We start from the raw sequence: 27,936 nt of genomic DNA on the forward strand, positions 1-27,936 counted from the left end.
TTCACGTCGTGTCCAGCCCAGTCTTTTGCCATGAGAATCTCCTCCCTCTGGCAGGCTCCCATCTGACATCAATATCGGGCAGCCTGAATTCAGTGTGTACGAGTCCACAGCACCAACTTAGCTAAACCATGGCACAAATTAACGTTGAGAATCGCTCTCAGAGAGCCGCCCAATCTAGCCAGTGTCAGTTAACAATTTGAGAGAGAGTATCTGAGTAATTGGAGACAGGATGTCTGGTGAGTGTTGCATGCTCGGCGAGGAGGTGACTTTGGACCTCGGGTTCCCAAAGGTCTCCACCGCTGGGAGTTGCCTCACCTCCTGTCTGGGTCTGTTGTAGACTAAATGAGAGAGATTGATTGCCATGATTGGTCCACAACTCCATTTTCGTTGTAACAACAGAAAATGCTGGAAAAACTCAGCAGGTCAGGCAACATCCGTGGAGAGAAATTTGAGTTAACGTTTCAGGTCGAACCCTTCTTCAAAACTGGAAAGAAAAGAAAATAGATCGAAGGCAGGGCTGCGATCGGACAAAAGAAGTGAAAGAAACAAAAGAGCTAGACGAGATGGTAATAGGCTGAGATTGGGTGTAAAGTGTACTGGCAGGGCAAGAGATAGCTGCCAGGTGTGAGAGAGAAACAAAAGGAAAGGGGGGGGAAAGGAGTGGAAAAATTACAAGAAAAAATGTGTAATAGGGGCCGAGGTTATGATCTGAAATTGTTGAACTCGATATTGAGTCCGGAAGGCTGCAGAGTGCCTAATCGGAAGATGAGGTGCTGTTCCTCGAGTTTACGTTGAGCTTCCATGGAACAATACAAGAGGCCAAGGACAGTGAGGTCCGAGTGGGAATGGAGCGGTGAATTAAAATGACAGGCGACCGGAAGCTCGGGGTCACCCTTACGGACTGAACGGAGGTGTTCCGCAAAGCGGTCGCCCAATCTGCGTTTGGTCTCCCCAATGTAGAGGAGACCGCATCGTGAGCAGCAAATACAGTATACTAGATTGCGAGAAGTACAAGTAAATCGCTGTTTCACCTGGAAGGGGTGTTTGGGGCCCTGGACAGTGGGAAGGGGGGAGGTATAGGGGCAGGTGTTACATTTCCTCCGCTTGCACGGGAAGGTGCCAGGCGAAGGGGAAGGGCTGTTTGGGGTGATAGAGGAGTGGACTAGGGTGTCTCGGAGGGAGCGGTCCCTACGGAATGGGGAGGGGAGGGGAAGATACGTTTGGTGGTGGGATCACTTTGGAGGTAGCGGAAATGCCGGAGGATGATCCGTTGAATGTGGAGGCTGGTGGGGTGAAAGGTGAGGACAAGGGGAACCCTATCATGGTTCCGGGAGGGAGGGGCAGGGGTGAGGGCAGAAGTGCGGGAGATAGAACTGACACGGTCGAGGGCAGTGTCAACCACGGTAGAGGGGAATCCTCGGTTGCGGAAAAAGGAAGACATGTCTGAAGCACTGGTGTGGAAGGTGGCATCGTCGGAGCAGATACGGCGGAGACGGAGAAACTGGGAGAATGGAATAGAGTCCTTACAGGAGGCAGGGTGGGAGGAAGTGTAGTCCAGGTAGCTGTGGGAGTCAGTGGGCTTGTAGTGAATGTTGGTCGATAACCTATCCCCAGAGATGGAGACAGAGAAGTCGAGGAAGGGAAGGGAAGAGTCAGAGATGGACCATGTGAAGGTGAGGGAAGGGTGTAAATTGGAGGCAAAGTGAATGAAAGAGTTCAACAATTTCAGATCATAACCTCGGCCCCTATTACACATTTTTTCTTGTAATTTTTCCACTCCTTTCCCCCCCCCCCCTTTCCTTTTGTTTCTCTCTCACACCTGGCAGCTATCTCTTGCCCTGCCAGTACACTTTACACCTAATCTCAGCCTATTACCATCTCGGCTAGCTCTTTTGTTTCTTTCACTTCTTTTGTCCAATCGCAGCCCTGCCTTCGATCTATTTTCTTTTCTTTCCAGTTTTGAAGAAGGGTTCGACCCGAAACGTCAACTCAAATTTCTCTCCACGGATGTTGCCTGACCTGCTGAGTTTTTCCAGCATTTTCTGTTCTTATTTCGGATTTCCAACATCTGCAGTATTTTGCTATCCATTATCGTTGTATCGTGCGACGACCAGGATGGTAGAAGGTGGACTAGAAGAACCTTGGTCTTTTGTTGTTCAGCAATTCTAATATTCCTTTGTGTGGATATTGGAGGTGTCAGTAGAGTTCGGGGGTGGGGGAGGGATGGTGGTGGGGGCGGTGGTGGCAGGGGACGGTCCTCTGAAATATTAGTTGGAAGAAAAGCATTAGTTCACCATGAAAATTCACTTAAAACAATGGCCCAGAAATTCGGGTCTCCACGGGTGAGCACGCACGGGGTACTCACCCGTAGGCCCAATGGAAGTGCCGGTTTCGTGCATGCACTGCGCATGCGCGGGAAACCGGAACTTCTGTTCCCCTGAAAGAAGGGGTTCAGAGGTGGAACACGTGCACGGGAGAGGCAGCGCGTGCGCATTGAACTAACGTTTTTTTTCCAGGTTTCTCCGGGAGGGTAAGTCTCCATGAGTTAGACATGTAAAAAGCAGTCGCAAGGCCTGCTTTTAACAAGGTAAGTGGTGAATTAATTAAAATTAAAACATTTTTTCCACAAGTTTATTATTTTTAAATACTTTAAAGAAAGGTAAGTTTATTTTTAGCCCCGTTAGAAAATGTAATTCATTTTTTCAAAAATTTAAATTATTGTTTAAAATAGTTATTTCATGTAATTTATAGTTATTTTAAAAATGTGATTTAAAAAAAAAATTAATTTGAAGTTTTAGTGATGTTTTGGGGCTTATAGTATTTATAGGTTTGACAGCTCTTCCTGTCAAACTTATGAATGAAGCATTCCCTGCTACCATTGGCTCTCCATGGCCCACGTGATGCCAGGGGACGCATCGAACTAACTGCGCCCCTGGGATACGCAAGCACTGCGCGCCGGCAGTTGGAGGAGGCCCAGGATCGGAATTCCACGCGGGTCACAGCTCAACGGCCGGCGCGGTAGGTAAGTGCAGGTCGGGGGCTTGCACCCGCGGGAAGCCCCCGACCCGAATTTCTGGGCCATTGTTGCTGCTCCCGCAGTGGGAGAGCTGCGCAGAGTGGAATGTTCGCAGGTTCAACTCCTGCTCTTTGCTGAGTTCGCTGATCTTAGCTGGGTGGTGAGCGACTGCTCCTATTACACTGGGGGCGGGAGGAAGCAGTCAGCAGGAGGGAAGCAGAGAGAGAAAATCAGTTTGAGAGAGAAAGAGACTGAACGAGAGAGAAGTGGAGGCAGATAGTGGGACGGAGAGAGAGAGAAAGAAAGAAATTGAGAGATTGCGTAAAGAAAGAGGGAGGGAGACTGAGATAAAGACTGAGAAAGGGGGAGACAGAGTGAAAAAATGATGAGAGAGAGAGAGCGAGAGAGAAAGGCGGAGCGGGAGTGAGAGAGAAAGATGGAGAGGGGGGCGAGAGAGGAAGGTGGAGTCAGAGCGACAGAGATGATGAACAAGATAGAGAGAAATGGAGAGAGAATGATAGAGACAGAGGAGGAAAGACAATAAGATGGACAGATAGTGGATGAATAAGGGACCGATGGAGAGAGTTGCGGAAGAGAAGGCAAGGGAGTTCTGCTCACCGTAAAGATCCTGGGTGCAGCGCCAAGATGGGATTGTAGCTCCTCTCACTCTGGGAGAGAAGGGGGAAGATGGATGTAAGAGAGAGGAGTAAGAGGCAAAGTGCTGTGGTCTGATTCCTAGACCCTTCTCATTCTTGCCTTGTATACCCAACTTCCTCCTCCCAAGTGGAATGGGATAGAGGTCGCCAACGCTCCAGGAATGGCCTGGAGACTCCAGGAACTGGAGACTAGTCCCCAGGACACTGCTGCAAGTAACACCCAGGAGAAACATTAAAGAATTAAAGAATTGTGTTTTTTATTAAATATTTTAGTGATAAAAATATTGGACATGGGGGGGGGGGGAAAGGGCCATTTGACTGACAGTCAAGAATCATCCAATTAGATAAGGAAGAGTCTATTGAATTTCCGATTTGATTAGGAAGGCGGGGCTTCGTGAGGATGGACATGTTGCTTGACCAATGGCGGGAGTGTGGGGGTGGGGGGCGGTTGGAGGCAGAGAAGGTCATGTGATCAGACCTCCAGGAAGATGCCCAATCAGAGTTGGTAACCCTAGGGTGGGAGGAACCATGACAATCATCCCACAGCCCAGCCCCCTCGGGGTCGCTGATATGAGGGGAGTAAATGTGTACCCGTTGTCCACAGAAGGTGCTGACAAGAATTCCTTCACGTATTGTAGGTGGAAAGTCTGGAAGCAAGGTGTGACCAAGTGCATTGACGCAGAGACAGAGGATGACCTTCACCAAGACGTCAAATTTGACAACGACAAGCGCTCTGACTTCGAAAACTCCTTGCACCTAGCGTGAGTGTCATAGTCATGCAGTACTCCCCCTTCACATGGCAGTCAGAATACAGAAACAGGAAGGAGGACGTTACAGGCAGGGAGTGATAAAGGAAGAAAGAACTTGCATTTCTACAGCGCCTTTCATGACCTCATGATGTCCCAAAGTCCTTTACAGCCAATTTTTGGAGTGTAGTCACTGTTGTAATGTAGGAAACGTGGCAGCCAATTTGCGCACAGCAAGCTCCCACAAACAGCAACGTGATAATGACCGGATCATCTGTTTTTAGTGATGTTGGTTGAGGGATAACTATTGGCCCCAGAACACCGGGGAGAACTCCCCTGCTCTTCTTCGAAATAGTGCCCATGGGTTCTTTTATGTCCACCTGAGAGAGCAGATGGGGCCTCGGTTTAACGTCTCATCCAAAAGACGGCACCTCCGACAGTGTGGAACTCCCTCAGTACTGCACTGGGAGTGTCAGCGTAGATTTTGCTCTCAAGTCTCGGGGGTGGAACTTGAACCCACGACCTTCTGACTCAGAGGCGAGGTTGCTACCCACTGAGCCAAGGCTGACACTCTCAAGGTCCTGATTGGCCCAAAGGCTTTTGGAGAAACAACCCAGAATGGCTCAGTGGGTCCTGGCATGGACACAGCCATATGGATGAGGAAGGACCCAGGTTCGATGGTGGGTTGGCTGATCTCCTTCAAGGCAGCACTTGGAGTGCTACACTTGACCTCAGCACCCCTGTTCTAGGGAGGGGGATCACCACCAACAACAATAACATTGGGACAGGGGACCAAAAACTTGGTCAAAGAGGTAGGTTTTAAGGAGCATCTTAAAGGAGGAAAGAGAGGCGGAGAGGTTTAGGCAGGGAATTCCAGTGCTTAAGGCCCAGGCAACAGAAGGCACGGCCACCAATGCTTGAACGATTATAATCAGGGATGCTGAAGAGGACAGAATTAGAAGAGCGCAGATATCTCGGGGTGGGGGGGGCGGCGGTTGTGGATCTGAAGGAGATTACAGAGATAGGGAGAGGCGAGGCCATGGAGGGATTTGAAAACAAGGATGAGAATTTTGAAATCGAGGCGTTGCTTAACCTGGAGCCAATGTAGGTCATTGTAGACCAGTGCAAGGTATCTGGATGTTGAGCTCGGTTTTGGATCCTTCTATGGTCAAATAGCCTGATGACTATCTAGCCACACACTGACCATTTTGGTGAGGTATCGGAGGAAGGGGGGCCACATGGGACAAGCATCCTTGGGACAGGCGGTAAGGAGCAGAGTGCAAGACGTGATGCTGAAGAAGTTAATCATTGTCCGTTTGCTCAGTTTAGGGGAACTTTTCCTGAAGAAGTTTGTGAACATGTTTGGAAATTCCTGGGATAGTCTGGAAAGTTTTCAGAAGATTTTCTGGCGAGTTAAGAGTCCTACAGGAAGTAAGAGATTGGAAATTGTATGGATTAATGCAATTGGCCGGAGATTGGGATTTCTATAGACTGACACAATGGTCCTGAGATTGGGAATTCTATTGACTAATACAACCACCCTGAGATTGGGAATTCTATTGACTAATACAACCACCCTGAGATTGGGAATTCTATAGACTAACATAAAGACCCTGAGATTGGGAATTCTATAGACTAACATAAAGACCCTGAGATTGGGAATTCTATAGACTGACACAATGACCTCAAATTTCCTTGCAGATTCCACGTATATTCCGCCCCAACTCTGACGGTAGACCTGGGAAACCCTTGTTAGAATTTCAGAGACAATGGCCTAGAAATTCAGTTTGGGCCCGCCAGCTCGCTTGCGCCCAGAATTTACCGCTGTGCGTGGAGCCACTTGCGCCCGCCGGAAATTCAGTTTCAGCGCCCCAAGTCGAAGCCGGCCGCTATTCAAGGGTGTGGCCGCCCCCGCTTGGGGCGCTGAAACTGAATTTCGGCGCGCTAGGTGCCGCAGCGCCACCCGCTGCGGAGCGGCAGGCTGCGGTACTGCAGGCCTTCCTCCCTCTCTTAAGGGGGAGGTGCCTGCAACAGCGAGATCGCCGCTCGCTTGTGCCGGCAAATGAGCCCAGCACCACGGAGAAGTGCCGGGCTCCCGGAAAACAGCCGGCAATGCCGCGCGGGGGGGTGGTGGAGGAGGCCGGGGAAGGAGGTGCGGGCAGGCAGCCGCCGAAAAAGCGGCCGGCCGCACCTCCGCCTTAACTCACCCCACTAAGGCTGGAGGACGGCCCCGTTTTCAGATCACTGTTTGCGGCCGCTGCGGGAGAGGCGGCCGCAACTAAATATGGCGGTCGGGCCGGTAGCGGGGCACTGCGCACACCGATGACGTCATCAGTGGCGGCGCAGCGCTACTGGCTAACACCGCCATTACCGCAGCGCTGAATATCGGCGCAATCTCAGCATGTGGCGCAAAAGCCCTCTTTGGGCGAAAACTGGGCGCAAAGCCTACTGAATTTCTAGCCCAATGTCTTCAACCTTCTCTGCGGCCCCCACGTCCTCTCTTTCCCTTACAACCTTTCTTATCTCTCGCTCTCTTTTATCAACCCTACTATGGTCATCTCTCTGAACTTGCCTCTCTTGTTCCTCCTAAACTCCAAATCCACCCCCCCCCCCCCCGACACACTCTTCCGTCTCCCTGGATCTTCACTCAGTTAAAATCAAGACTTAATGCACCATCTCCTACTTAATCTTTCCCACAATCTCAAAACTGTGGAACTCTTTACTTCCCTCAGTGTTGCCTTCATCCTACAATCGACAGGCTTTTGAATCCCAACCTGGGAGTCATCTAACCATGAGTCTCTGACTGACCTCATCTTCACTCCTATTACCATCAACCATGGGTGTCCTACACTAAGGGCCTTGACTCTTCACCTGGGATTTACCAGGAAAAGAAATTTGGAAGGGTGAGGCCTGCACACAGTAATTGCGCGAGAGGACATTGTTTAGAGTGGGGAAATCTACCCACAATACCTGTGACTCCATGATGTCACAGGAAGACAGGTTCTGCACAAAATGGCTGCCTCTAATCAGAGCTCCAACACAGCAGAGATCGCACGGGGGGGCAATTTTAACCCTACTCGCTCAGCAGAAATCTGGCGGGCGGGCAGTTAAAATCGCCCTGGCTCTTAACCGCTCTGAAAGCCGCCATGATCGCAACATCTGCAATTTTAACCTGCTCTCCTGAGCAGGTAGCAAGGACAGGCACCCGGAGCCAACAGGGTCCTCCTTTACACATGCACGTTGCGGCCCGATGACATCTTTGCGCCCCGACTGTAATTTTAACTCAGGCCTGAGCGGGGAATCCACCTGGAGTTAAAATCGGGGCCCACTATGTGGCTTTATCTCTTCCTTGCATTTAGGGTCATGGGACAATTCAGTAGAATGTACTGCGCCTGGAAGCCATACTGCTCCTTTAATGAATTTATTTTTCCCCGTCCCACTCTTTTCCTGCCCAGACTTTGTGGTGAATCACTGGAAGGAAGATTGGTTTTTTGGCTACCAGTTCAAAAACGGCAGCAACCCATGCATGATCGAGAGGTGCAGGGAAATGCCAAAGAAGTTTCCGGTAACGAATGACATGGTCTGCAAGTCGCTCGGGGGATCCACACTGGAACAGGAAATTAAGGTGTGTGTGTGTGACGTCACCTGTCTTACATTACAACAGTGACTACACTTGGGGGGAAAAAAAGTACTTCATTGGCTGTAAAGCGCTTTGGGACGTCCTGAGGTGGTGAAAGGCAAGTTTTTCTTTTTCCTTACAGTGTCAGCCATGGCTCAGTGGGTAGCACTCTCGCCTCTGAGTCAGAATGGTTGTGGGTTCATAGTCCCACTCCAGGGACTTGACAGGAAAAATCTAGGCTGACGCTGCAGTGCTGAGGGAGTGCCGCACTGTCGGAGGTGCCGTCTTTTGGATGAGACGTAAAACCGAGGCCCCGCCTGCTCTCTCAGGTGGACGTAAAAGGTCCGGTGGCCAGTATTCTGAAGAAGAGCATGGGAGTTCTGTCTGGTGTCCTGGGGCCAATAATTATCCCTCAATCAACACCTAAAGCAGATTATCGGGTCATTATCAAATTGCTGTTTGTGGGAGCTTGCTGTGCGCAAATTGGCTGCTGTGTTTCCTACATTACAACAGTGACTCCACTTCAAAAGTACTTAATTGGCTGGAAAGCACTTCAGGATGTCCTGAGGTGGTGAAAGGCACTATATAAATGCAAGTCTTTCTTTTTCTTTCCAACTCTGTCCCTTGAAACTTCAGCGAGAGAAGGAAATGGAGACAGACTGTGACTTCTTTAGAAATATACAAAGTTGTTGGATAGGAAAAGACCAGCTGGTCCATCATGCCTGCCCCGCACCTTCAATTATTTAGCATCTTTCATATCCTCAGGATTTCCCAAAGCCCTTCACAGCTAATAAATTGGATTATTAAATTGATGCTCAGAGTAAAAAGACATTGGCAAGACCTAAGTCATCCTCTTGGTAGATGCTCCTTCTACACTGTCCCATTAAACACTCCCAGGGCAGGTACAGCACGGGTTAGATATAGAGTAAAGCTCCCTCTACACTGTCCCATTAAATACTCCCAGTGCAGGTACAGAATGGGTTAGATACAGAGTAAAACTCACTCTACACTGTCCCATCAAACACTCTCAGAACAGGTACAGCACGGGTTAGATACAGGGTAAAGCTCCCTCTACACTGTCCCATCAAACAGTCCCAGGGCAGGTACAGCACGGGGTAGATACAGAGTAAAGCTCCCTCTAGGCTGTCCAATCAAACACTGCCAGGGCAGGTACAGCACGGGTTAGCTACAGAGTAAAGCACCCTCTGCACTGTCCCATCAAACACTCCCAGGGCAGGTACAGCACGGGTGAGATACAGAGTAAAGCTCCCTCTACACTGTCCCATCAAACACTCCCAGGGCAGGTACAGCACGGGTTAGATACAGAGTAAAGCTCCCTCTACACTGTCCCATCAAACACTCCCAGGGCAGGTACAGCACGGGTTAGATACAGAGTAAAGCTCCCTCTACAATGTCCCATCAAATGCTCCCAGGGCAGGTACAGCACGGGTTAAATACAGAGTAAAGCTCCCTCTGCACTGTCCCACCAAACATTCCCAGAGCCGGTACAGCACAGGTTAGATACAGAGTAAAGCTCCCTCTACACTCTCCCAACAAACACTCCCAGGGCACGTATAGCACGGGTTAGATACAGAGTAAAGCTCCCTCTATACTGTCCCACCAAACATTCCCAGAGCAGGTACAGCACAGGTTAGATACAGAGTAAAGCTGCATCTACACTGTCCCATCACACATTCCCAGGGCAGGTACAGTACGGGTTAGATACAGAGTAAAGCTCCCTCTACACTGTCCCATCAAATACTCCCGGGGCAGGTACAGCACGGGTTAGATACAGAGTAAAGCTCCCTCTACACTGTCCCATCAAACGCTCCCAGGGCAGGTACAGCACAGGTTAAATACAGAGTAAAGATCCCTCTGCACTGTATCACCAACATTCCCAGAGCAGGTACAGCACAGGTTAGATACAGAGTAAAGCTCCCTCTGCACTGTCCCAACAAACACTCCCAGGGCAGGTACAGCACGGGTTAGATATAGAGTAAAGCTCGCTCTACATTGTCCCATTAAATACTCCCAGTGCAGGTACAGAATGGGTTAGATACAGAGTAAAACTCACTCTACACTGTCCCATCAAACACTCTCAGAACAGGTACAGCACGGGTTAGATACAGGGTAAAGCTCCCTCTACACTGTCCCATCAAACAGTCCCAGGGCAGGTACAGCACGGGGTAGATATAGAGTAAAGCTCCCTCTAGACTGTCCCATCAAACACTCCCAGGGCAGGTACAGCACGGGTTAGCTACAGAGTAAAGCTCCCTCTGCACTGTCCCATCAAACACTCCCAGGGCAGGTACAGCACGGGTTAGATACAGAGTAAAGCTCCCTCTACACTGTCCCATCAAACAGTCCCAGGGCAGGTACAGCACGGGTTAGATACAGAGTAAAGCTCCCTCTACACTGTCCCATCAAACACTCCCAGTGCAGGTGCAGAATGGGTTAGATACAGAGTAAAACTCATTCTACACTGTCCCATCAAACACTCTCAGAATAGGTACAGCACGGGTTAGATACAGGGTAAAGCTCCCTCTACACTGTCCCATCAAACACTCCCGGGGCAGGTACAGCACGGGTTAGATACAGAGTAAAGCTCCCTCTACACTGTCCCATCAAACACTCCCAGGGCAGGTACAGCACGGGTTAGATACAGAGTAAAGCTCCCTCTACACTGTCCCATCAAATGCTCCCAGGGCAGGTACAGCACGGGTTAAACACAGAGTAAAGCTCCCTCTGCACTGTCCCACCAAACATTCCCAGAGCCGGTACAGCACAGGTTAGATGCAGAGTAGAGCTCCCTCTACACTCTCCCAACAAACACTCCCAGGGCAGGTACAGCACGGGTTAGATACAGAGTAAAGCTCCCTCTACACTGTCCCGCCAAACATTCCCAGAGCAGGTACAGCACAGGTTAGATACAGAGTAAAGCTGCATCAACACTGTCCCATCACACATTCCCAGGGCAGGTACAGTACAGGTTAGATACAGAGTAAAGCTCCCTCTACACTGTCCCATCAAATACTCCCGGGGCAGGTACAGCACGGGTTAGATACAGAGTAAAGCTCCCTCTACACTGTCCCATCAAACGCTCCCAGGGCAGGTACAGCACAGGTTAAATACAGAGTAAAGCTCCCTCTGCACTGTCCCACCAACATTCCCAGAGCAGGTACAGCACAGGTTAGATACAGAGTAAAGCTCCCTCTACACTGTCCCAACAAACACTCCCAGGGCAGGTACAGCACGGGTTAGATACAGAGTAAAGCTCCCTCTACACTGTCCCACCAAACATTCCCAGGGCAGGTACAGCTTGGGTTAGATACAGAGTAAAGCTGCATCTACACTGTCCCATCACACATTCCCAGGGCAGGTACGGTACGGGTTAGATACAGAGTAAAGCTCCCTCTACACTGTCCCATCAAACACTCCCAGAGCAGGTACAGCACAGGTTAGATACAGAGTAAAGCTCCCTCTACACTGTCCCAACAAACACTGCCAGGGCAGGTACAGCACGGGTTAGATGCAGAGTAAAGCTCCCTCTACACTGTCCCACCAAACATTCCCAGGGCAGGTACAGCTTGGGTTAGATACAGAGTAAAGCTGCATCTACACTGTCCCATCACACATTCCCAGGGCAGGTACAGTACGGGTTAGATACAGAGTAAAGCTCCTTCTACACTGTCCCATCAAACACTCTCAGAATAGGTACAGCACGGGTTAGATACAGGGTAAAGCTCCCTCGACACTGTCCCATCAAACACTCCCGGGGCAGGTACAGCACGGGTTAGATACAGAGTAAAGCTCCCTCTACACTGTCCCATCAAACACTCCCAGGGCAGGTACAGCACGGGTTAGATACAGAGTAAAGCTCCCTCTACACTGTCCCATCAAACACTCCCAGTGCAGGTGCAGAATGGGTTAGATACAGAGTAAAACTCATTCTACACTGTCCCATCAAACACTCTCAGAATAGGTACAGCACGGGTTAGATACAGGGTAAAGCTCCCTCTACACTGTCCCATCAAACACTCCCGGGGCAGGTACAGCACGGGTTAGATACAGAGTAAAGCTCCCTCTACACTGTCCCATCAAACACTCCCAGGGCAGGTACAGCACGGGTTAGATACAGAGTAAAGCTCCCTCTACACTGTCCCATCAAATGCTCCCAGGGCAGGTACAGCACGGGTTAAACACAGAGTAAAGCTCCCTCTGCACTGTCCCACCAAACATTCCCAGAGCCGGTACAGCACAGGTTAGATGCAGAGTAGAGCTCCCTCTACACTCTCCCAACAAACACTCCCAGGGCAGGTACAGCACGGGTTAGATACGGAGTAAAGCTCCCTCTACACTGTCCCGCCAAACATTCCCAGAGCAGGTACAGCACAGGTTAGATACAGAGTAAAGCTGCATCAACACTGTCCCATCACACATTCCCAGGGCAGGTACAGTACAGGTTAGATACAGAGTAAAGCTCCCTCTACACTGTCCCATCAAATACTCCCGGGGCAGGTACAGCACGGGTTAGATACAGAGTAAAGCTCCCTCTACACTGTCCCATCAAACGCTCCCAGGGCAGGTACAGCACAGGTTAAATACAGAGTAAAGCTCCCTCTGCACTGTCCCACCAACATTCCCAGAGCAGGTACAGCACAGGTTAGATACAGAGTAAAGCTCCCTCTACACTGTCCCAACAAACACTCCCAGGGCAGGTACAGCACGGGTTAGATACAGAGTAAAGCTCCCTCTACACTGTCCCACCAAACATTCCCAGGGCAGGTACAGCTTGGGTTAGATACAGAGTAAAGCTGCATCTACACTGTCCCATCACACATTCCCAGGGCAGGTACGGTACGGGTTAGATACAGAGTAAAGCTCCCTCTACACTGTCCCATCAAACACTCCCAGAGCAGGTACAGCACAGGTTAGATACAGAGTAAAGCTCCCTCTACACTGTCCCAACAAACACTGCCAGGGCAGGTACAGCACGGGTTAGATGCAGAGTAAAGCTCCCTCTACACTGTCCCACCAAACATTCCCAGGGCAGGTACAGCTTGGGTTAGATACAGAGTAAAGCTGCATCTACACTGTCCCATCACACATTCCCAGGGCAGGTACAGTACGGGTTAGATACAGAGTAAAGCTCCTTCTACACTGTCCCATCAAACACTCTCAGAATAGGTACAGCACGGGTTAGATACAGGGTAAAGCTCCCTCGACACTGTCCCATCAAACACTCCCGGGGCAGGTACAGCACGGGTTAGATACAGAGTAAAGCTCCCTCTACACTGTCCCATCAAACACTCCCAGGGCAGGTACAGCACGGGTTAGATACAGAGTAAAGCTCCCTCTACACTGTCCCATCAAATGCTCCCAGGGCAGGTACAGCACGGGTTAAATACAGAGTAAAGCTCCCTCTGCACTGTCCCACCAAACATTCCCAGAGCCGGTACAGCACAGGTTAGATACAGAGTAAAGCTCCCTCTACACTCTCCCAACAAACACTCCCAGGGCAGGTACAGCACGGGTTAGATACAGAGTAAAGCTCCCTCTACACTGTCCCACCAAACATTCCCAGAGCAGGTACAGCACAGGTTAGATACAGAGTAAAGCTGCATCTACACTGTCCCATCACACATTCCCAGGGCAGGTACAGTACGGGTGAGATACAGAGTAAAGCTCCCTCTACACTGTCCCATCAAATACTCCCGGGGCAGGTACAGCACGGGTTAGATACAGAGTAAAGCTCCCTCTACACTGTCCCATCAAACGCTCCCAGGGCAGGTACAGCACAGGTTAAATACAGAGTAAAGATCCCTCTGCACTGTACCACCAACATTCCCAGAGCAGGTACAGCACAGGTTAGATACAGAGTAAAGCTCCCTCTGCACTGTCCCAACAAACACTCCCAGGGCAGGTACAGCACGGGTTAGATATAGGGTAAAGCTCCCTCTACACTGTCCCATTAAATACTCCCAGTGCAGGTACAGAATGGGTTAGATACAGAGTAAAACTCACTCTACACTGTCCCATCAAACAGTCCCAGGGCAGGTACAGCACGGGGTAGATACAGAGTAAATCTCCCTCTAGACTGTCCCATCAAACACTCCCAGGGCAGGTACAGCACGGGTTAGATACAGAGTAAAGCTCCCTCTACACTGTCCCATCAAACAGTACCAGGGCAGGTACAGCACGTGTTAGATACAGAGTAAAGCTCCCTCTACACTGTCCCATCAAACACTCCCAGGGCAGGTACAGCACGTGTTAGATACAGAGTAAAGCTCCCTCTACACTGTCCCATCAAACACTCCCAGTGCAGGTGCAGAATGGGTTAGATACAGAGTAAAACTCATTCTACACTGTCCCATCAAACACTCTCAGAATAGGTACAGCACGGGTTAGATACAGGGTAAAGCTCCCTCTACACTGTCCCATCAAACACTCCCAGGGCAGGTACAGCACGGGTTAGATACAGAGTAAAGCTCCCTCTACACTGTCCCATCAAACACTCCCAGGGCAGGTACAGCACGGGTTAGATACAGAGTAAAGCTCCCTCTACACTGTCCCATCAAATGCTCCCAGGGCAGGTACAGCATGGGTTAAATACAGAGTAAAGCTCCCTCTGCACTGTCCCACCAAACATTCCCAGAGCCGGTACAGCACAGGTTAGATGCAGAGTAGAGCTCCCTCTACACTCTCCCAACAAACACTCCCAGGGCAGGTACAGCACGGGTTAGATACAGAGTAAAGCTCCCACTACACTGTCCCACCAAACATTCCCAGAGCAGGTACAGCACAGGTTAGATACAGAGTAAAGCTGCATCTGCACTGTCCCATCACACATTCCCAGGGCAGGTACAGTACGGGTTAGATACAGAGTAAAGCTCCCTCTACACTGTCCCATCAAATACTCCCGGGGCAGGTACAGCACGGGTTAGATACAGAGTAAAGCTCCCTCTACACTGTCCCATCAAACGCTCCCAGGGCAGGTACAGCACAGGTTAAATACAGAGTAAAGCTCCCTCTGCACTGTCCCAACAAACACTCCCAGGGCAGGTACAGCTTGGGTTAGATACAGAGTAAAGCTGCATCTACACTGTCCCATCACACATTCCCAGGGCAGGTACAGTACGGGTTAGATACAGAGTAAAGCTCCCTCTACACTGTCCCATCAAACAGTCCCAGAGCAGGTACAGCACAGGTTAGATACAGAGTAAAGCTCCCTCTACACTGTCCCAACAAACACTCCCAGGGCAGGTACAGCACGGGTTAGATGCAGGGTAAAGCTCCCTCTACACTGTCCCACCAAACATTCCCAGGGCAGGTACAGCTTGGGTTAGATACAGAGTAAAGCTGCATCTACACTGTCCCATCACACATTCCCAGGGCAGGTACAGTACGGGTTAGATACAGAGTAAAGCTCCCCCTACGCTGTCCCATCAAACACTCCCTGGGCAGGTACAGCAAGGGTTAGATACAGAGTAAAGCTCCCTCTATACTGTCCCATCAAACACTCCCAGTGCAGGTGCAGAATGGGTTAGATACAGAGTAAAACTCATTCTACACTGTCCCATCAAACACTCTCAGAATAGGTACAGCATGGGTTAGATACAGGGTAAAGCTCCCTCTACACTGTCCCATCAAACACTCCCGGGGCAGGTACAGCACGGGTTAGATACAGAGTAAAGCTCCCTCTACACTGTCCCATCAAATGCTCCCGGGGCAGGTACAGCACGGGTTAGATACAGAGTAAAGCTCCCTCTGCACTGTCCCACCAAACATTCCCAGAGCCGGTACAGCACAGGTTAAATACAGAGTAAAGCTCCCTCTGCACTCTCCCAACAAACACTCCCAGGGCAGGTACAGCACGGGTTAGATACAGAGTAAACCTCCCTCTACACTGTCCCACCAAACATTCCCAGAGCAGGTACAGCACAGGTTAGATACAGAGTAAAGCTGCATCTACACTGTCCCATCACACATTCCCACGGCAGGTACAGTACGGGTTAGATACAGAGTAAAGCTCCCTCTACACTGTCCCATCAAATACTCCCGGGGCAGGTACAGCACGGGTTAGATACAGAGTAAAGCTCCTTCTACACTGTCCCATCAAACGCTCCCAGGGCAGGTACAGCACAGGTTAAATACAGAGTAAAGCTCCCTCTGCACTGTCCCACCAACATTCCCAGAGCAGGTACAGCACAGGTTAGATACAGAGTAAAGCTCCCTCTACACTGTCCCAACAAACACTCCCAGGGCAGGTACAGCACGGGTTAGATATAAAGTAAAGCTCCCTCTACACTGTCCCATTAAATACTCCCGGGGCAGGTACAGCACGGGTTAGATACAGAGTAAAGCTCCCTCTACACTGTCCCATCAAACGCTCCCAGGGCAGGTACAGCACAGGTTAAATACAGAGTAAAGCTCCCTCTGCACTGTCCCAACAAACACTCCCAGGGCAGGTACAGCTTGGGTTAGATACAGAGTAAAGCTGCATCTACACTGTCCCATCACACATTCCCAGGGCAGGTACAGTACGGGTTAGATACAGAGTAAAGCTCCCTCTACACTGTCCCATCAAACACTCCCAGAGCAGGTACAGCACAGGTTAGATACAGAGTAAAGCTCCCTCTACACTGTCCCAACAAACACTCCCAGGGCAGGTACAGCACGGGTTAGATGCAGAGTAAAGCTCCCTCTACACTGTCCCACCAAACATTCCCAGGGCAGGTACAGCTTGGGTTAGATACAGAGTAAAGCTGCATCTACACTGTCCCATCACACATTCCCAGGGCAGGTACAGTACGGGTTAGATACAGAGTAAAGCTCCCCCTACGCTGTCCCATCAAACACTCCCTGGGCAGGTACAGCAAGGGTTAGATACAGAGTAAAGCTCCCTCTATACTGTCCCATCAAACACTCCCAGTGCAGGTGCAGAATGGGTTAGATACAGAGTAAAACTCATTCTACACTGTCCCATCAAACACTCTCAGAATAGGTACAGCATGGGTTAGATACAGGGTAAAGCTCCCTCTACACTGTCCCATCAAACACTCCCGGGGCAGGTACAGCACGGGTTAGATACAGAGTAAAGCTCCCTCTACACTGTCCCATCAAATGCTCCCGGGGCAGGTACAGCACGGGTTAGATACAGAGTAAAGCTCCCTCTGCACTGTCCCACCAAACATTCCCAGAGCCGGTACAGCACAGGTTAAATACAGAGTAAAGCTCCCTCTGCACTCTCCCAACAAACACTCCCAGGGCAGGTACAGCACGGGTTAGATACAGAGTAAAGCTCCCTCTACACTGTCCCACCAAACATTCCCAGAGCAGGTACAGCACAGGTTAGATACAGAGTAAAGCTGCATCTACACTGTCCCATCACACATTCCCACGGCAGGTACAGTACGGGTTAGATACAGAGTAAAGCTCCCTCTACACTGTCCCATCAAATACTCCCGGGGCAGGTACAGCACGGGTTAGATACAGAGTAAAGCTCCCTCTACACTGTCCCATCAAACGCTCCCAGGGCAGGTACAGCACAGGTTAAATACAGAGTAAAGCTCCCTCTGCACTGTCCCACCAACATTCCCAGAGCAGGTACAGCACAGGTTAGATACAGAGTAAAGCTCCCTCTACACTGTCCCAACAAACACTCCCAGGGCAGGTACAGCACGGGTTAGATATAAAGTAAAGCTCCCTCTACACTGTCCCATTAAATACTCCCAGTGCAGGTACAGAATGGGTTATATACAGAGTAAAACTCACTCTACACTGTCCCATCAAACACTCTCAGAACAGGTACAGCACGGGTTAGATACAGGGTAAAGCTCCCTCTACACTGTCCCATCAAACACTCCCAGGGCAGGTACAGCACGGGTTAGCTACAGAGTAAAGCTCCCTCTGCACTGTCCCATCAAACACTCCCAGGGCAGGTACAGCACGGGTTAGATACAGAGTAAAGCTCCCTCTACACTGTCCCATCAAACACTCCCAGTGCAGGTGCAGAATGGGTTAGATACAGAGTAAAACTCATTCTACACTGTCCCATCAAACACTCTCAGAATAGGTACAGCACGGGTTAGATACAGGGTAAAGCTCCCTCTACACTGTCCCATCAAACACTCCCGGGGCAGGTACAGCACGGGTTAGATACAGAGTAAAGCTCCCTCTCCACTGTCCCATCAAACACTCCCAGGGCAGGTACAGCACGGGTTAGATACAGAGTAAAGCTCCCTCTACACTGTCCCATCAAATGCTCCCAGGGCAGCTACAGCACGGGTTAAATACAGAGTAAAGCTCCCTCTGCACTGTCCCACCAAACATTCCCAGAGCCGGTACAGCACAGGTTAGATGCAGAGTAAAGCTCCCTCTACACTCTCCCAACAAACACTCCCAGGGCAGGTACAGCACGGGTTAGATACAGAGTAAAGCTCCCTCTACTCTGTCCCACCAAACATTCCCAGAGCAGGTACAGCACAGGTTAGATACAGAGTAAAGCTGCATCTACACTGTCCCATCACACATTCCCAGGGCAGGTACAGTACGGGTTAGATACAGAGTAAAGCTCCCTCTACACTGTCCCATCAAACGCTCCCAGGGCAGGTACAGCACAGGTTAAATACAGAGTAAAGCTCCCTCTGCACTGTCCCACCAACATTCCCAGAGCAGGTACAGCACAGGTTAGATACAGAGTAAAGCTCCCTCTACACTGTCCCAACAAACACTCCCAGGGCAGGTACAGCACGGGTTAGATACAGAGTAAAGCTCCCTCTGCACTGTCCCATCAAACACTCCCAGGGCAGGTACAGCTTGGGTTAGATACAGAGTAAAGCTCCCTCTACACTGTCCCATCACACATTCCCAGGGCAGGTACAGTACGGGTTAGATGCAGAGTAAAGCTCCCTCTACACTGTCCCATCAAACACTCCCTGGGCAGGTACAGCACGGGTTAGATACAGAGTAAAGCTCCCTCTACACTGTCCCATCAAACACTCCCAGGGCAGGTACAGCACGGGTTAGATGCAGAGTAAAGCTCCCTCTACACTGTCCCATCAAACACTCCCTGGGCAGGTACAGCACGGGTTAGATACAGAGTAAAGCTCCCTCTACACTGTCCCATCAAACACTCCCTGGGCAGGTACAGCACGGGTTAGATACAGAGTAAAGCTCCCTCTACACTGTCCCATCAAACACTCCCTGGGCAGGTACAGCACGGGTTAGATGCAGAGTAAAGCTCCCTCTACACTGTCCCATCAAACACTCCCAGGGCAGGTACAGCACGGGTTAGATGCAGAGTAAAGCTCCCTCTACACTGTCCCATCCAGCACTCCCTAGGCAGGTACAGCACGGGTTAGATACAGAGTAAAGCTCCCTCTACACTGTCCCATCAAACACTCCCAGGGCAGGTACAGCACGGGGTTAGATACAAAGTAAAGCTCCATCTACACTGTCCCATCAAACACTCCCAGGCAGGTACAGCACGGGTTAGATACCGAGTAAAGCTCCCTCTACACTGTCCCATCAAACACTCCCAGGCAGGTACAGCACGGGTTAGATACAGAGTAAAGCTCCCTCTACACTGTCCCATCAAACACTCCCAGGGCAGGTACAGCACGGGTTAGATGCAGAGTAAAGCTCCCTCTACACTGTCCCATCAAACACTCCCTGGGCAGGTACAGCACGGGTTAGATACAGAGTAAAGCTCCCTCTACACTGTCCCATCAAACACTCCCTGGGCAGGTACAGCACGGGTTAGATACAGAGTAAAGCTCCCTCTACACTGTCCCATCAAACACTCCCTGGGCAGGTACAGCACGGGTTAGATGCAGAGTAAAGCTCCCTCTACACTGTCCCATCAAACACTCCCAGGGCAGGTACAGCACGGGTTAGATGCAGAGTAAATCTCCCTCTACACTGTCCCATCCAGCACTCCCTAGGCAGGTACAGCACGGGTTAGATACAGAGTAAAGCTCCCTCTACACTGTCCCATCAAACACTCCCAGGGCAGGTACAGCACGGGGTTAGATACAAAGTAAAGCTCCATCTACACTGTCCCATCAAACACTCCCAGGCAGGTACAGCACGGGTTAGATACCGAGTAAAGCTCCCTCTACACTGTCCCATCAAACACTCCCAGGCAGGTACAGCACGGGTTAGATACAGAGTAAAGCTCCCTCTACACTGTCCCATCAAACACTCCCAGGGCAGGTACAGCACGGGTTAGATCATTTTATCCAGCTGAATTCCCGAATGTGTGATGTTCTGTGCAAGGATTGCTGAAGACAAAAATTCATCCCGTCTTCTCCCTGTTGGCGAATCCTGCCTCACGCCTGCTCAATGTACAAACAGTCTGGACTTTCCTTTGTTCGTTACAGAAAGGAAACATTTACATCGTGGATTACAAGATCTTGGATGGAGTTCCTGCCAATGTGATAAAAGGAAGTCAGCAGCACATGGCAGCACCAATCTGCCTGCTGTACCAGGATCCCAAGAACAGGCTGATGCCCATCGCTATCCAGGTAGGTGGTGGGACAGATCGGGCTTCTTAAATGCCATTTCCTTCTGTACCAGTCTCGCCGCAGGTGGGCCACTCTACCCCTCAGGGTGTAGAACTTAAGGTAAAGGGATAGACAGAAAGAAACACCGAGAGATAGAAAGACACAGAGCAGAGAGAGAAAGAGGGACAGATAGACTTAGAGAAAGAGAGAGACACCGAGATAGAAAGACAGAGCAAGCAGAGAGAGACATACAGAGAAAGAGAGAGACAGATAGACATACAGAGAGAAGGAGAGAGAGGGAGAGCAGAGAGAGAGAGAGAGAGAGTCATACGGAGAAACAGAGGCAGAAACAGCGAGTTAAAAAGGCAGAGAGAGTGCAGAGAGACAAATAGACAGAGAGAGAGAGAATGGGATAGAAAGACAGGGAGAGGAGAGAGAGAGTGAGAGACAGAGAAATAGAGAGAGAAAGAGAGACAGATAGACACATAGGGAGAGAGGGAGAGAGAAACACTGAGCTAGAAAGACAGAAGAGAACAGAGAGAGAGACATTTACAGAGAGAGAAACAGATAGACAACAGAGAGAAAGGGAGAGTGGCAGAAAGAACGACACATACCGGGCAGAAAGTGAGAGAGATAGAAAGACACAAAGATAGTGGAAAGGGGGAGAGAGAAAAAGAGAGACAGACACACGCAGGGGGATATATAGGCAGAGGTCACAAAGAAACAGAGTGAGACAGACAGGGACGGGGAGAGAGAGCAACCAAGTGACACAGAGAATGAAAACAGATGAGAAGAAAAAGACAGGAAAACAATTCAGAAAACAGAAGGAGGAAAAGAGAGAGGGATAGAGACAGACAGAGAAAGAGAGAATGTGTGAGTCAGCACCTTCAGGAGGAGCAGAAATCGGCGGGGGTGCGACGGGGGGGGGGGGGAATCTTTCCAGTTCAATCCTCAAAATTCACTAATTTCTTAAACATTCTACATCAACAGCTTGGGCAAGTCCCGGGAATCAATAATCCCATTTTCCTGCCCTCGGATCCGGAAAATGCCTGGCTTCTGGCCAAGATCTGGGTGCGGAGTTCCGATTTCCAGGTGCATCAGATTGTCTACCACCTGTGCGCAACCCACCTGATGGGGGAAGCCTTCTGTATCGCGACCTTGAGGCAGCTGCCTGCTGTGCACCCTATCTTCAAGGTAAGGGACATGCGAGACGCCACCGGTGACTGAGAACCTGTAGCCTGTGGGCAATTTGATCCAGTCATGGTAATTTAACAAAATACGATTAATATTATCAGCCAAGCTTCTCTATAACATAACACGCCCTTCAGTCAGTCTTCCATGAAGAATATTAAAAAAGAAAGACTTGCATTTCTACGGCGCCTTTCACAACATCAGGCCTTCCCAAAACGCTTCATAACAGTGCAGTACTTTTGAAGTGCGGTCACTGATGCAGTGTAGGAAACGCGGCAGCCAATTTGCGGACAGCAAACAGCAATGAAATCAATGGCCAGATAATGGGGGAATAATTCAGTATCGCCCCGTTTGGGGCACCATTATCGGCCGGGCACAAAGTTTAGCGTCTGGCGCTAATTATCGCCTCCGACAACAAACTTGGCTTTTATCGCCCCTGGAGGTGATTGCAGCGCTAAATCAGGCGCTTCACACCTGTCTTAAGGCGCAAAGGCCGAGGAGCGAGGCGCTACCTCAGAGCGCTGGCGAAGCAAGGAAGGGCAAATCAAAATAAACCTGCAAAGTGCTGCTCTGTACCCAAAACTCCTTCACACAGCGTTGAATCTCTCCAGAAGTCTCTCTCTCGCTCAGACTGCGTGGTGCAAAAATGTCACCAACAAAAAAAGGCAGGAAGTGGCCACCTTTAAATAGCGCTCCCCCAGTCCCTTCCCGACTGCAAAACGCTCCCCCTCAACCTGTCGTTGCTAGCGGCAGGCGGTAAGGCAGGGGGCGCCACTCAATATCCGGTCCGGGGCGCTACCGGGGCGTTGCGCACTCAACTGACGTCACAATCTGCCGGCGCAGGAGATCATTGCGGCAGTGTTTAGCGCCGCCGCAAAATGTCTAGCTAATTTCACGAGCGGCGCAAACATCGCCGTGCCCGGGCGCTAGAAACATAGAAACATAGAAGATAGGAGCAGGAGTAGGCCATTCGGCCCCTTGAGCCTGCTCCGCCATTCGATGAGATCATGGCTGATCATCCAAACTCAGTACCCTGTCCCTGCCTTCTCCCCATATCCCTTGATCCCTTTAGCCTTAAGAAATATATCCAACTCCTTCTTGAATATATTTAAAGACTTGGCCTCAACCGTCTTCTGTGGTAGAGAATTCCACAGGTTCACCACTCTCTGGGTGAAGAAATTCCTCCTCATCTCTGTCCTAAATGGCTTACCCCTTATCCTTAGACTGTGTCCCCTGGTTCTGGACTCCCCTGCCATCGGGAACATCCTTTCTGCATCTAGTCTGTCTAGTCCTGTCAGAATTTTATAAGTTTCAATGAGATCCCCTCTCATTCTTCTAAACTCCAGCGAGTATAAGCCCAATCGACCCAATCTCTCCTCATACGTCATTCCTGCCATCCCAGGTATCAGTCTGGTGAATCTTCGCTGAACTCCTTCCATGGCAAGAACATCCTTCCTCAGATAAGGCGACCAAAACTGCACACAATACTCAAGGTGTGGTCTCACCAAGGCCCTGTACAACTGCAGCAGGACATCCTTGCTCCTGTACTCAAACCCTCTCGCTATGAAGGCCAACATACCATTTGCCTTCTTCACCGCCTGCTGCACCTGCATGCTTACCTTCAGCATGCAGATTTGCCCGTCCCTAATCGCCCTTGAGAAGGTGGTGCTGAGCTTCCATGATCAGCCATGATCGCATTGAATGGCGGAGCAGGCTCGAGAGGCCGAATGGCCTACTCCTGCTCCTATCTTCAATGTTTCTATGTTTCTTGAACAAACGTCTCATCTGAAAGACCGTTCCTCCGACAGTGCGGCACTCCCTCAGTACTGGCACTGGGAGCGTCGGCCTGGATAATGTGCTCAAGTCTCTGGAGTGCGATTGAACCCACATCCGTCTGACTCAGAGAGTGAGAGTGCGACCCACTGAGACAAGATTGGTTTGGTTCACCCTGGGGGGGGAGGAGTGAGAGGGACGGTAGGCAAGGGAGGCGAGAAGTGGGTGGGATGTGTCTTTCTATCTCTCTGTGCTGAGCTGCCACTAGGATTTCTGTCACCAAGTAGGAGTCTGCCAACTGCCCCCCCGCAGGAAGGTACACGGGGGTGCCTAGTGGCGGGGGGCCAAACCAAGACAGCTCCCGGTGGTCGACTGAACCACGGGCCTTCAGCATGTGAGGCATTACTGGGCTTTCTCCCTCCATTCTGGGCCCAGTTCCGGTGCTACCCTGGGCCTTCCTCCGTGCTCATCCTAGGGAGCGGCAAACGGTAGGGAGATAGGCCTGAACCATGGTCCTGCCCATTCCATCTGCGGGTGGGGGAAACAGCAGGGCCAAGGGGAGGGAAATTCAGGTCGGGTGGTGAGCCAATGGTAGGCATCGCCTCCCAATTTCACCCCCTTCTCTGGTGATTTTGAATAAGACTATCCCATCCCCTAATGTCAGAGGGAGACTTGAGTTGTGAGGAAAGATTGCAGTTACAAAGCTGGTCCGCGAAGTTGCTCTGGATCAAGTTGACCTCACGACGCTTTTTTTTGCCTCTCAATGTTTTCAGCTCCTGATGCCGCACACGAAGTACACGCTGGAGATAAACACCCGGGCCAGAAGCGACCTCCTGGGCAAGACCGGCGTCATTACCAGAGTAAGCCATCTCTTCTCTCTTCTCTTCTGTAGAATTTGTGTGGAACCCTTGTGAAGTGGAGTATTTGAAATGATCACTCGACACCAGGTCTGCGTTCGAGGGTTCGAGCAGTCTTCATTCGCACCGGTGGGGAGACAACCGGCTATCGGTCTAGCCAGGCTTCTCTCCAATGATACAAAATTTTATGCCATGGAGGGAGTGCAGCGAAGATTCACCAGACTGATACCTGGGATGGCAGGAATGACGTATGAGGAGAGATTGGGTCAATTGGGCTTATACTCGCTAGAGTTTAGAAGAATGAGAGGGGATCTCATTGAAACTTATAAAATTCTAACAGGACTAGACAGACTAGAAGCAGGAAGGATCTTCCCGATGGCCGGGGAGTCCAGAACCATGTACCAAAATGTTGTATAAAAGGCTGCTTAAACATAGAAACATAGAAACATAGAAGATAGGAGCAGGAGTAGGCCATTCGGCCCCTCGAGCCTGCTCCGCCATTCAATGAGATCATGGCTGATCATCCAAATTCAGTACCCTGTCCCTGCCTTCTCCCCATATCGCTTGATCCCTTTAGCCTTAAGAAATATATCTAACTCCTTCTTGAATATATTTAATGAATTGGCCTCCACTGCCTTCTGTGGTAGAGAATTCCGTAGGTTCACCACTCTCTGGGTGAAGAAATTCCTCCTCATCTCTGTCCTAAATGGCTTACCCCTTATCCTTAGACTGTGACCTCTGGTTCTGGACTCCCCCGCCATCGGGAACATCCTTCCTGCATCTAGTCTGTCTAGTCCGGTTAGACTTCACCAATCTTTTTCTCTTCACATATCTATAAAAGCTTTTACAGTCAGTTTTTATGTTCCCTGAAAGCTTACTCTCATACTCTATTTTCCCCCTCTTAATTAATCCCTTTGTCCTTCTTTGCTGAATCTGAAACTGCTCCCAATCCTCAGGTTTACTGCTTTTTCTGGCCAATTTATATGTCCTCTCCTTGGATCTTATGCTATCCCTAATTTCCCTTGTTAGCCACAGTTGAGTCACCTTTTTTGTTTTATTTTTATGCCAAACGGGGATGAACAAATTCTGTAGCTCATCCAAGCGATTTTTGAATGTTTGCCATTGCCTATCTACCGTCAACCCTTTGAGTAACATTCCCCAATCAATCCTACCCAACTCGCGCCTCATACCATCGTAGTTTCCTTTATTTAAATTCAGGACCCTAGTCTCTGAGTCAACTATGAGTCAGAAAGAAATATGATATTAAGAGAGAGAGAGAGATAAAAGAGACAGAAAGAAAAAGTAAAAAAACTAATTATTTTAATTTTTTAAAAATCTCCAACAATAATTAAATTCCGAGGGAATGAGACTCCACACTTGTAACATTTCGTTTTCAGGGCCAGAGAGGTTGTTTGACAATAATTAAGCCTTATCACGTTGTTAAATATTCACTTACACCTAGCCAGAGAGGTTGCTTGACAGTAATTAAGACTTAACACACTGTTAAATATTCACTTCCACCTGATTGCACCAGCCCTAACTTTCATCACGCTGACAGCTGCCCCAGACTTTTCGCAGGATTTTGAGTGGCAACTTACGGTTATTAGAGCATCTTTTCAGCGCAGCGCCCGCTACAGGAGGATATGTGGCAGGTGTGAGCAGGACAAGCAACAGCGTGCTTAGTGGGTATCTCTTGGGTAAGTACCGCGATTCAGGCCCTTCATGCGTTTTAACGTCGGGCCTCTTGGCGAGATACTGGTGTAGTGAAGCTTGTGGCGGAGCGGGGCAGCTCAGAGATCAACGTCCAAATTTCCGCGTCTCATTGCGTATGTGCCGGCGCCAGAAGTTGCTGTCCGATTTACTCCTTAATAACGGTGAGTGCTGATAGCCTCACCGTTAGTCCTATCGCAAAAATCCGCGCCATTATGTCCAGCTACCGTCCAAACCCGCAAGCCATCCACAAATTAAAAGAAAACAAAAAACCTTAATCACATGAGATTAAACCAAATCCTAACCCTATGTACAAGCGAATAGGGTATCCATCTTATGCTATTCTTTTCCCTCCCACTTCCGTTCTCAAGGTGGTTGCTTCTGGAGGAGCTGGTCAGGATGTGATTGCACAGAGAGCGTTTCAATCATTCACCTACAAAGCCCTGTGCCTGCCAGACAACCTGATGGTGCGTGGGGTCGAGGGGTTAAAAGAATACTATTACCAAGAGGATGGCCTCCAACTCTGGTTTGCAATAAACAGGTAAGTTCCTTCTAAGACTCAGGGAGCTGGATTATTTATGAATTAATTCACAAGATTTGGGCGTCGCTGGCAAGGCCGGCATTTATTGCCCATCCCCTAGTCGCCCTTGAGAAGGTGGTGGTGAGCCGCCTTCTTGAACCGCTGCAGACCGTGTGGTGAAGGTGCTTCCACAGTGCTGTTAGGGAGGGAGTTCCAGAATTTTGAGCCAGTGACGATGAAGGAATGGCCCGATATATTTCCAAGTCAGGATGGTGTGTGACTCGGAGGGGAACTTGGAGGTGGTGGTGTTCCCGTGCGCCTGCTGCCCTTGTCCGTCTAGGTGGTAAAGTTTGTGGGTTTGGGAGGTGCTGGCGAAGGAGCCTTGGCGAGTTGCTGCAGTGCATCTTGTAGATGGTACACACTGCAGCCACGGTGCGCCGGTGGTGGAGGGAGTGAATGTTTAAGGTGGTGGATGGATGCTTTGTCCTGGATTACAAGAACCTTGCATTTATCTAGTGCCTTTAACAACTGAATGTAACCACAGGTGCTGGACAAATAGGTGTCATTACAGCCGCAATCTCCCCTCCTTTTAGGTGGTGAGATCCTAGTCTCGAAGTTTTCAAGGTATTAAGGGGAACTGATAGGGTAGATAGAGAGAAATTATTTCTGCTGGTTGGGGAGTTTAGGACTAGGGGGACAGAGCCTAAAAGTTAGAGCCAGGAGTGAAGTTAGGAAACACAAAGGGTGGCAGAGGTTTGGAACTCTCTTCCGTAAATGCCTAGATCAATTATTAATTTTAAATCTGAGATTTATAGATTTTTGTTAACCAAAGGTGACTTAAGAAAACTACTAGGCACTTGGCCTGAGTATTAAACAAGGCTTTAATCAACTGTTTTTCAACATGGAGGTCTAGTTGTGTCCTTCACTAGTTCCTGTTAAAGAATGTCCTGAGCAAGCTGGGCCCATGCCCGAGTATTTATACTCTCCCTGGACAGCGCCACCAGCAGGCCGCCCAGTATCATTTCATAAGTCTTTCCACATGAATGACAAGGTTCATGTCAAAGGGTATTAAGGGATACGGGGCAAAGACGGTAAATGGAGTTTAGGTCACAGATCAGCCATGATATCATTGAATGGTGGACCAGGTTCAAGGGGCTGAATGGCCTCCTCCTGTTCCTATGTTCATCCAGCTCTATCAGGGTGAGGCAAGGTGCTGAAGAGAGTGGGGGGGAGGGGAGTGTAGGCAGTGCGGTGGCCAATTTGCGCACAGCAAGCTCCCACAATGTGATAATGACCAGATCATCCGTTTTAGTGATGTTGATTGAGGGATAAATATTTGCCA

At 49.9% G+C, this 27,936-nt stretch overlaps 1 protein-coding gene across 1 annotated transcript in view; it reads left to right on the top strand.

Annotated features, from left to right (window-relative positions):
• The window catches only part of alox12 (arachidonate 12-lipoxygenase), a 67,689-nt gene that overhangs the window by 31,193 nt on the left and 8,560 nt on the right, over window positions 1-27,936 (top strand). The window contains exons 4-10 of the mRNA XM_085977405.1: window positions 4,311-4,433; window positions 5,743-5,849; window positions 7,874-8,043; window positions 20,421-20,564; window positions 21,534-21,737; window positions 24,281-24,367; window positions 26,446-26,615. Of these exons, the coding sequence (XP_085833531.1) occupies window positions 4,311-4,433; window positions 5,743-5,849; window positions 7,874-8,043; window positions 20,421-20,564; window positions 21,534-21,737; window positions 24,281-24,367; window positions 26,446-26,615 (1,005 nt within the window). The remainder of the gene's footprint in view (window positions 1-4,310; window positions 4,434-5,742; window positions 5,850-7,873; window positions 8,044-20,420; window positions 20,565-21,533; window positions 21,738-24,280; window positions 24,368-26,445; window positions 26,616-27,936) is intronic.

Source organism: Somniosus microcephalus, unplaced genomic scaffold, assembly GCF_052327205.1.
Source record: "Somniosus microcephalus isolate GS21.2 unplaced genomic scaffold, FLI_Smic_1.0 unresolved_chr4, whole genome shotgun sequence".
Taxonomy (NCBI): Eukaryota; Metazoa; Chordata; class Chondrichthyes; order Squaliformes; family Somniosidae; genus Somniosus; species Somniosus microcephalus.